Raw genomic sequence first — 10,476 nt, forward strand, 5'->3', positions numbered from 1 at the left:
TTTCTTACTATTAACCTCTCGTGACCTACACCAGGAGAGGGTCAAATTTGATTGATATCCGAGAAATTAAGATTATATATAAACCATTACAGTTTCTCTCCCTCCTTCTGTTTTGCTGTTTAGTAGTGTTTGAGGTTAGCTAAGTGCTGATTAGAAGCTTGTGTATAAGGCAGAGAATATACTACTGGCTGGCTTTGTTAGTCACTTGATGAGAATTGAAGGACTTCCTTTCTTTAATGATGCCATGAATTATTTGGTCGTCTCAGTGCCTGGCAGTAGAAGAAATGTATTTCCTCTCTGAAGCTGGTCTCTATGAAAACGCACTTGTACCACTTTTCAATGCCATTGGCGATGGGCTCTTTGTAGGTAATGTCTAAGTGCCTGTGCTGTCTTTACTGGTGGTTATTGGGTTAGTGTTTAAGATGGATGCTGAGAATGACTGTGTTCCCCTTTGTGCTGGCAGCTGGGTGACTCTGTCTTACTGGAAACAACTGTGTAACTCTTATAAGTACCTGTTTGTATGTGTATGTATCTTTCCCTTACTGGTGGCGACTGTGTGTGTGTGTATCCTTTACTGGTGGCCACTAGATGTGTGTCTGCTCATACTGGGTGAGTGACACTCCCCCATGTAGATGACCTCTGGGTGAATGATCTCATACAAGTGGCTTCTGGACAAGTGTTCCCTCTCGTGAAGTTGTCTTCTAGGTAAGTTTTAGATAAGAAGCTATTGATACCCGGTCCTTGAAATAATATTTTCATAAATGTGTATAATGTCTTATATATATATTTGTTTTCAATGGTTTATTTAGAAAAAGAAAATGCTCTATACATAGCTTCTGAAGCAACACAAATTGCAAACTTAGCCTAAATGCTTGCAATATATGGGCTCTGCTCAAGGCCAGTGTTGATGTTGAACTGAATGTTTATGTCCACCATCCAAACACCTCTTAAGAATAAAGTGTACATAATGAAATTTTGATTAAGATTTAGTTTAGTTGACAGAAATATTGTGCAAGGGCCTTCCTTGAAATATTAGGATCCACTCCATTTACAGTTCATAAATTTTATTGTGACAAATCTTATTAAGAACCCGCTGGAGCCTTCTGGCTCCTCTGTTCTTGTCAAACCATCCAACCAAGTTATCATGAAAAGAATGATGGTAAATGATGATGATGATATACATTTTTATATGTATATCTATATAATCAAAACTCCAAACTCAGAAACTATTTGTTGAAGTGCATTACACTAATGGCCCTTCCTTTCACCACCTGTCTCCCACCATACACCTCTCTTGCTAAGTAACTCCTGTCTAGCTTTATGTAATTGCTACCTCACTCTGTCTAAACGTACATTTATATAATTGCAGTAATATGATTGTATAAAGTAAAAAAAAAAAATGTTATATACAAGCTTTATTGTTAAATTTTGATGCATTATGTAACATGTGTTGGAATATATTATTTCAGTAAAAATATTATGAATCACATTTTATTAAAAACATAGTTTTACAGAAAGAAAGGAAAGAAAAAAACACATTTAAAGTATAAAGGATCAAATTATCGAGACATAACTACCTCACCAAGGGAACAAAAATGATAAGAGAAGAAAGGTGGGAGGGGAGAAGCTGCAGAAGATGGTGGGAGGGAGTAATGATGAGAATAAATGGGTTTTGTATCCCTGAGAACAAATGGGTTGTACCCCATAGAACAGTCATGTCCGCCTTGTGGACATGATTGCAATCGGGTTGCTGTGGAGACTGGCCAGCAACATTTGCTGCAACTGTCACCCCCACCTTGCAGAGCTCATATCTCTCAATGGCTGCAGTTACTTTGATTTTGCAGAGAAAAATCAGCAGTGTGGGTTTGGAGAGCACCTAAGGTTTATGACTTGGATGTTTTGCATAATTTATTTCAAGCGTCTTTATTAAAAAAAACACAAACTTACGCGCAGACGTAGCTGTGTGGTAAGAAGCTTGCTTCTCAACCACATAGTTACGGGTTCCATCCCACTGCATGGCACCTTGGGCAAGTGTCTTCTACTATAGCCTCGGGCCGACCAAAGACTTGTGAGTGGATTTGGTAGATGGAAACTGAAAGAAGCCCATCGTATATATGTATATATATATATATATATATATATATATATATATACATGTATGTGTGTGTATATGTTTGTGTGTCTGTATTTGTCCCAACATCACTTGACAACCAATGCTGGTGTGTTTATGTCCCCGTAACTTAGCGGTTCGGCAAAAGAGACCGATAGAATAAGTACGAGGCTTACAAAGAATAAGTCCTGGGGTCGATTTGCTCGACTAAAAGGCGGTGCTCCAGCATGACCACAGTCAAATGACTGAAACAGGTAAAAAAATGTAGCTGTGTGGTAAGAAGCTTGCTTCTCAACCACATAGTTCCAGGTTCCATCCCACTGCATGGCACCTTGGGCAAGTGTCTTACTATTACCTCGAGCTGACCAAAGCCTTGTGAGTGGATTTGGTAGATGGAAACTGGAAGAAGCCTGTCATATGTATGTGTGTGTAAAAAAAAAAAGAAGCTACCTTAGTAAAATCTGTCCAGCCCATACAAGCATAGAAAAGCAGACATTAAACTAATGATGATGATCTGTCTGTCTGTCTGTCTCTTTCCCTCTCTCCTATTTATCCAAAATAAAATCAATATGAGAATCAGCTGGAAATGCAGCTATATTTCCATATAAGAGGATATTTGGAAAGTTAAAACAAACGGTTATTTATGCTCATGGGCAACATTTGTGGTGTCATAATTTTAGTCTGTAAGTGAAATTCTTTTCTCATGTTTCAGGTTGTCATAGTTTTAGTGTGAAAAGAAAATTCTTTCCTTCTTTTTCAAATAAAATAAAGACAAATTGCATTGCATTTTATTCTCTGTAACTTGTGCATATTTCTCTGTGTTTATAGATGACATTTTCTGCTCCGAGGAAATACAGCTTCATAATTCGTGCTTATAAGAGAAATGACTGTTTTCCATGCTTCACGTCTTTCAATGTGGTTTATAGTCTGAAAACACATTTAAACAAAATACTGTTGCATGGGGGATTTGTCTCTAGAATTTTCTATAATTTTTATAGTATCTTTTATCTTTTACTTGTTTCACTCATTAGACTGTGGCCATGCTGGGGTACCACCTTATAGAATAGAATTTTAGTCGAATGAATCAACCCCAATATATATATTTTTTAAAGCTTGGTACCTATTCTATCACTCTTTTGCTGAACTGCTACATTAAGGGAGTGTAAACACACCAACACTGGTTGTCAAGTGGTGGGGGACAAACACACACACACACACATGGCAGGCTTCTTTCGGTTTCCATCTACCAAATTTATTTACAAGGCTTTGGTTGCCCCAAGACTGCAGTAAAAAACACTTGCCCAGGGTGACATGCAGTGGGACTGAACCTGGAACCATGTGGAGGTGCAATGGCCTAGTGGTTAGGGCAGTGGACTCGCAGTTGGAGGATCACGGTTTTGATTCCCACACCGGGCATTGTGTATGTTTATTGAGCGAAAACACCTAAAGCTCCACGAGGCTCCGGCAGGGGGTGGTGGCGACCCTTATTGTACTCTTTCGCCCCAACTTTCTCTCACTCTTTTTTCCTGTTTCTTGTGTAAAGCTGCAATGGACTGATGTCCCATCCAGCTGGGTGGGGAACATGTACACCATAGAAACCGAGAAACCGGACCCTTGAGCCTGGCTAGGCTTTAAAAGGGCACATGAATAAAAATAAATCTAAATATTATTCTCAAAATAATAACTGAACTGAATAAAATATCATTCAATGAAGATTTTTCTTTACAACTTAGGGATTTTCTCTGCTGTGCTCGTAATATTTTTTGTAGCAAGGCTCAAGCTATATTGTCATAATTTTAGCATATTAACCCTTTTATTGCCATATTCATTTTGAGATGCTCTGTGTTTCTTTCAATCAATTTTAAATATAACAAAGAATTTAGTAAAATAACTTAGTTATCATTAAGCTAGTGTTAGGAACACAAATTGTGACTAAAATTTGGTGGAAGATTTTAATGCAAAGCTTATGAAAATAAGACATTTCTACTACAGAGCCAGAGCTGGTTTCAGTTGGGTTGGTAACGAAAGGGTTAATCTTGATCTCCTCAGTGATACCTAATAATTAACCAGATGTTCTCTGCTGCTTCCTCAGTCTGCTAGTTCTTATTTGCATTTGTTCCATCAGTATCTTCTACAATCAATTCACAGAAATTTTTCATTGAGCATGCATTATATTTCTGTACCATCTCTCCTGCATACATCTGCCATCATTTTGATCCTGTCATTTTCAATGCATTCGGTTTGTGTCTATATTAAATCTGCACATCATTAAGCTAGTGACTAAGGTTTGGAGGAAGATTTTAGTTCAAAACTTATAAAAACAAGACATTCGTCCTACAGAGCCAGAGGTGGTTTCAGCCAGGCTGGTATCGAAAGGGTTAAGGAAAAGGAATTTTTTTTCTTTGGTTTTTCAAGTTTCAAGTCTCTTAAAACTAAGCATAATTCTTAACAACTGAATAGTATAAAATATCAGTGCATTGGGTTTTCTTCTATAACTTGGGATGTTTTTCTCCACAGTTATGTGAAGAATGTGCAAATAAGATAGGCCAAATTTGAAAGGGAGCAGGTCAAAATGTTTTATAAACTGTAAGGAGAATTCAACTGAAGTATATTACTGAAATATCCTTACTTCTTAATGTGGTACACACAGTAAGTAGTCTAGACCTAACACAAGTGTAAAGCCATTAAATAAATTTTATATATATATGTATATATATATTAATTATAGTGTAGCTGCACTATGTTATATGAAAACACTGCTGATGTCAAATGTTTTAGAATAAAGTATTGTTTGTGCTGTTTGTTTTATGCATTCCTTTCATTTCATCCAACAGGTGATGAAGATCTTTATGTTTACAAGATCTCGTAAGTAGCCATGGTTATCTTTTGTTCTCTTGTCACATTGTGTATGTATGTGTGTGTGACTGAGTGTGTGTGTGTACATGTAAATGAATGAATGTGTGTGTATATGTGTCTATGCATTAGTCTGAATGTGTGTGTCTGTATGTATTAGTCTGAATGTGTGTCTGTGTGTGTGTGTGTGTGTGTGTGTGTGTCTGAATGTATATGTGTCTTTGTGTATGCATAAGTCTGGATGTATGTTTGAGTCTGTGTGTTGGGTGGTATGTATCTGTGTATGTGTGTGTGTGTGTGCGCGCGTACGCGACCCCGTTTGTGTGTATTGGTTTATTTGTGTGTCTAAAAGAACACACCCACTTCCGTAGACATCTATACACAAACATAGTTAAAATTGAAGAGTAACTTTATTACAATGCGTCTTCCCCATATCCTACTACAACATACTGTACATAGTAGGTCAACATCTCCCTGGGTAGATGTGGGGTGCCAGTTGAAAGGGGTATGGTTACAGCAACATCTGAGTTTGTGTATCTTGAAAATGGAAGGAAATTGTTTACATTTTTTTTTAGCTTGTTTTGATTTATCCATTTTTAATTAGTATATCACATGATCATGTGACTGACCAAACTAGACTATCAGATGTTGTTATACATCGCTGGTCACAATGTGCTTTGCATTGTTTTAGGCATTGAATAACACCACACTGCTGGCTAAGCGAGCATGCCAACATTCCCCCCCTCCATCCCCCTCTGATCAAAGTGGGACTGGAGCAATGTGAAATGAAGTGTTTTGCTCAAGAACACAATGTGATGCCTGGTCTGGGAATCAAACCCACAATCTAGTGGTTGTGAGTGCGACAGCCTAACTACTAGGCTACATGTAACAAGTAAAATGAAAAAACTATAAAAAGATGCACACATATACATACAGTAAAGTATGTGAAAATGTTTTTAATATCTAATGTGATTAGGGGTATCTTTCCATCCTTCTATTTGTCTGAGATCTGCTTTGGTACTTTTACTATGTCTGAATCTTATAGAAATGGTAACAAGTTAAGCGACCTAGGATACTTCCACCATGTCTCTATTTTGTAGAATTACTCTAACAGCTTATGGCTGTGTGGTTAAGAAAGTTGCCTTATAACCATGTAGTTTTGGGTTCAGTCCCACTGTGCTGCACCTTGGACAAGTGTCTTCTATTATAGCTATTGGGCCTACCAATGCCTTGTGAGTGGATTTAGTAGATGGAAACTAATAGAAACTTATCATGTGTGTATGGGTGTACATTTTTGTGTATGTTCTTCTGTACCAGTGCTTGACAAATGGTGTTGTTTTGTTTATGTCCCTGTAAGTTAGTGGGTTTTTTTTTTTTTAGTGTTTTGATAAAAACTGAGGATTTCTTAGATCCAATAGTTTCTGAAATTCCAGGGTGACAGCCAATCAAACAATCAGTCATTCAATAAATTAAGCAAACAAATAAATGAAAGCAATGACACCCAATCTTTTGATGTTTGACTTATTTGAAGCTGTAAGGAAAGACGGTGCACAAAACAAAAAATTAAAAAGAAATAAAAAAAAAACCAGCATTGAGGAAGTGAGAGTTTCAGGGCTGTTCTTTTATTGAAGGGCTAAAAACTAATGATTTGGCCCTTTAGCATGCACATTATACAGTCAAAAGTAATATTTATTCATTCTCATTGTTTTGTATCAATCATGCATTATGTTGTAGCTTTGAGATTTTGAAGAGGTAACTGTTAATTTTTACACTGACATTATAGTGTTGGTGTGAGAGGCCAGATCTGGCCAGTTTGATCATAAAACCGGTAGAATACTTTGACTGGACACGGCTGGTTTAAATGTTAAAGTGTTAACACCTTGATTATCTTCCGTCCTTCTCATTCTATCCTTTTACTTGCTGCTACATTGTCTTGTCTCATCATCTTTCTTCTTCACTTTCTCTCTATCTCTCTGTTTGATGCCTTTTGTTTTATTCTTCCAGACTTTTGCTGTGCACCCTTACCTTAGCCATATCCTTTGGTGCTGTCTTGTTGCTACCCATTTCTATAGTCAGTAACGAAGTCCTGTTACTCTATCCCGACAGTTACTACGTGAAGTGGCTCAACAGTTCTTTAATTCACGGTAAGCTCATTATCATGTTATTTGTCACTGTTTTAATCTCCTTGGGAGTGTGCAGAGATGGTGGTGGTGGTGGTGGTAGTGGTGGCATAACTATGTGGTAAAGAAGTTTATTCTACAAATGGGTGGTTTTCGGTTTGGTGGCCTTTGTGATACAGTAGATGATAGTCTTTTGTTAAAGCCTCAAGTTGACCAATGGCTTGGTGTGTGGAATTTGGTGGACATATACTGTGTGGAAGTTCATCAAAAGAAGTCATTCCTATTCTTGGGTGAGAGATTTAATACTCAATTTAACACTGGCAGCTGACTCTTTTGGTGCCTTTAGCCAACCTAGCAAATAACTTCAGTGACCGAGCCTACCCAGCTTGCTAGAAACAGCAGCCAAATTGCCTTTAAATTGTATCCCACTATCTAAAACAAGAAAAAAAAGAGACATTATATATACAAAATGATCTCCCTCCCATATCACAAATCTATCCAAATATCTTGATTCTCATCTCTCCACACTGCAAAAACTTATTTATTCCAACACAAACCATTGCTAGTTTCTTTGGACTCTGGTTTTTGTTTGTTGTATGAGACAAATAAGCAGATACTATTTATCACACACACACACTCGCACTGCACACACACTCTCTCTCTCTCTCTCTCTCTCTCTCACCAGCAACTATGAGTTATTTTCAGGTCAATGGCTCCTTAAATTCTACATGCTAACAAAGCCATACATGATATATCCTTGTGAATTAACTGCTTGTCTTTGTTTTTTTGCAGAACTATGGAACTTAATTTTCTTTCTCTCCAACCTGGCGCTCTTCATGTTGATGCCATTCTCCTACTTCTTCACAGAGTCGGAAGGGTTTTCTGGCTCAAGGAGGGTCAGTACATTCTGCATTCTCTTTCACTTTCTCTTCCTTATGTCCACATTTTCCTTTACATGCTTCCCCTTTCACCATTATTCTAATAACTCAGTGCTTGTTTCTTTTTTTTTTTCATTTGTCTGACTCTCTGTATTTCTCTCTCTTTTTCTCTTATGTTTTTTCCTTATTGTTTTATCATAAATGGCGTTCCTCTTTCACCTGTCTCTTCTCATTTCCATGCCTTCCTCTCACACAATACAAAATACCACTCGCACCATTACCTCTTACAACCACACTATCCCATACCACTACACTCTCACACTTGCACATCTCTACACACCTACATCTGCTAAAAAATCCATATATATGTACCCCTTCCTATACCCATTGCAGTACGCAGAACCATCGTGCCAACAACCACCTTGAGCACCTTTTTGAGCTCCATGTGTCTAATACATGTGGGCATTCCTACAGTCAGAAAACAGCACAGCTCCCATGACTTTTAGAAACATTTTTTCACACTCAGACTTACTGAAGCATGGGACAAACTACCTGCACCAGTTGTTAGCTGCTGAGACATTGCATCCTTTAAAACTTCCATGCTTCCCAAAATTTGCCAACACTACACTTGATATTCCCTGCTACCTCCATACACATGCATACATATATATATCATGACATGTAGAGAATGCATAGTGAAAACTTTCTATCTGTTATCATCAACCAACCACAGGAGAAACCCAAACAGCTTTCAACGACTCCTTTAATAACAACACCCTTAATCCTTTAGCATTTTAAACTGGCCATATTCTACCTGTTTTATGTTTAAACTGACCAGATCTGGTCTCTCACACCTACCCTACAACGTTATTCAAAAAAAAGTTCAAGGCTGCGAGATAATGCATGATTAATTCAAAGCAATGTGAATAACTAAGCATTACATTTGACAAAGTAATCTGAACGCTAAAGGGTTAACTACTCTTATACTGAAATCAACTGTCAAACATATATCTCAGTAACCGCAGCAATAACCATTTCATGTTTCAGGGAATCATGGGCCGAGTCTACGAGACTGCAGTAGTGCTGATCATTTTAGGAATCCTGGTGTTTGGTATAGCCTGGGTGGCCTCTGCTCTCATAGATGGAGATAAGAGCAGTCGACAGACCCTGTTTGGTGAGTAATAGTGATGGTGGTGTTATCATGATTTATGTTTTCCTTTAAAATTTTGATTGTAATTTGTGTAGGTCAGTGATTGAAGAGACTTATGATCAAAAGTGTTCCAGCAACGACCATCCCCCATTATTTTTTTTGTATATCAAGAACTCCATTGACCAATGTCCCTCTTGAGTGAGATGGTGGGGGAAGATTTTGCTGCTGTTTCTATCCGGTTGAGTGAATGCATATAAGCTTATGGTGTCAGGCATATACATATTTCTACATACACACGTACACATGCATGCACATACATACATGCATGTGTGCATCCGCATCCACATACATGCACATATGCACATTTTAGAATAAAAATTAGTCTGAAGTAGTTGTATGCTGTCAACTTAATGTGACAGTCCCCTAACGGGAATAATACTACTGTTGGTTAGACCTAGGAAGCTGCACCGCTTCCTGTCGGCCTTGACACATTTCCTGTGTCCTTATGTTTACAAGGAGGAGACAAGCACCTCCACCAAGCTAAGCCAGCATCCAAAGACAGGTTTCTGAGTCTTTGCTCGTCATCAGTCTGGAGTAGCATGACCTGCTAGGTGCCTGTCAAGCTCTTGTAAACATATAATAATTCTAGTGAAATACATTCACTGATTTCAAATTTAGAAATAATATATTTCTAAATCTCTGAGATTTATGCAGTAGTGATATGATGTAGTTGTATGCTCTCAACTTAATGTGACAGTCCCCTGAAGAGAATAATACTACTGTTGGTTAGACCAGGAAGCTGCACCGCTTCCTGTCGGCCGTGACACATTTCCTGTTTCCTTATGTTTACAAGTGTGAACCCTGAGGCCCTTTAAGCTTTTCTTGGTCTGTTTGGAGCCTTGAAACAACTGAATATCTGACACCTTGTGAATGGGTCACTGGTGGTCGTTTGTTGCTGAGTGGCCTGAATCAATGTGAAATGAATTGCTTTGCTCGTGGTCACAGTGTGCTGCCATGATCAATATATTGGCCAATGACTGGTGAAACATCCAATTTACTATGAATTGTGATAATAAACACCATACACTGTCTTTATGTATTGAGTGCATCTTTTAAAGTTTGTCTTCATAGTTATGCATAAAAGCAGAAATACACACAGACATACACACAATATATTTAGGAGTGTGTGTGTATGTATGTATGTATGTATAGCACGTAAAAAGCACCCACTACACTCTCTGAGTGGTTGGCGTTAGGAAGGGCATCCAGCTGCAGAAACTCTGCCAAATCAGATTGGAGCCTGGTGTAGCCATCTGGTTTCACCAGTCCTCAGCCAAATCGTCCAACCCATGCTAGCATGGAAAG

The 10,476-nt window shown here is 38.1% G+C and overlaps 1 protein-coding gene across 2 annotated transcripts in view; it reads left to right on the top strand.

Annotated features, from left to right (window-relative positions):
* Nucleotides 1–10,476, top strand: part of LOC106882103 (limb region 1 protein homolog) — a 59,707-nt gene that overhangs the window by 31,444 nt on the left and 17,787 nt on the right. For both annotated transcript variants that reach the window (XM_014932660.2, XM_014932661.2), the window contains exons 3-6: nt 4,945–4,975; nt 6,968–7,107; nt 7,876–7,979; nt 9,009–9,135. In XM_014932660.2, coding sequence (XP_014788146.1) covers nt 4,945–4,975; nt 6,968–7,107; nt 7,876–7,979; nt 9,009–9,135 — 402 coding nt within the window. The remainder of the gene's footprint in view (nt 1–4,944; nt 4,976–6,967; nt 7,108–7,875; nt 7,980–9,008; nt 9,136–10,476) is intronic.

This window comes from Octopus bimaculoides, chromosome 17 (genome assembly GCF_001194135.2).
Source record: "Octopus bimaculoides isolate UCB-OBI-ISO-001 chromosome 17, ASM119413v2, whole genome shotgun sequence".
In the NCBI taxonomy this organism is placed as follows: Eukaryota; Metazoa; Mollusca; class Cephalopoda; order Octopoda; family Octopodidae; genus Octopus; species Octopus bimaculoides.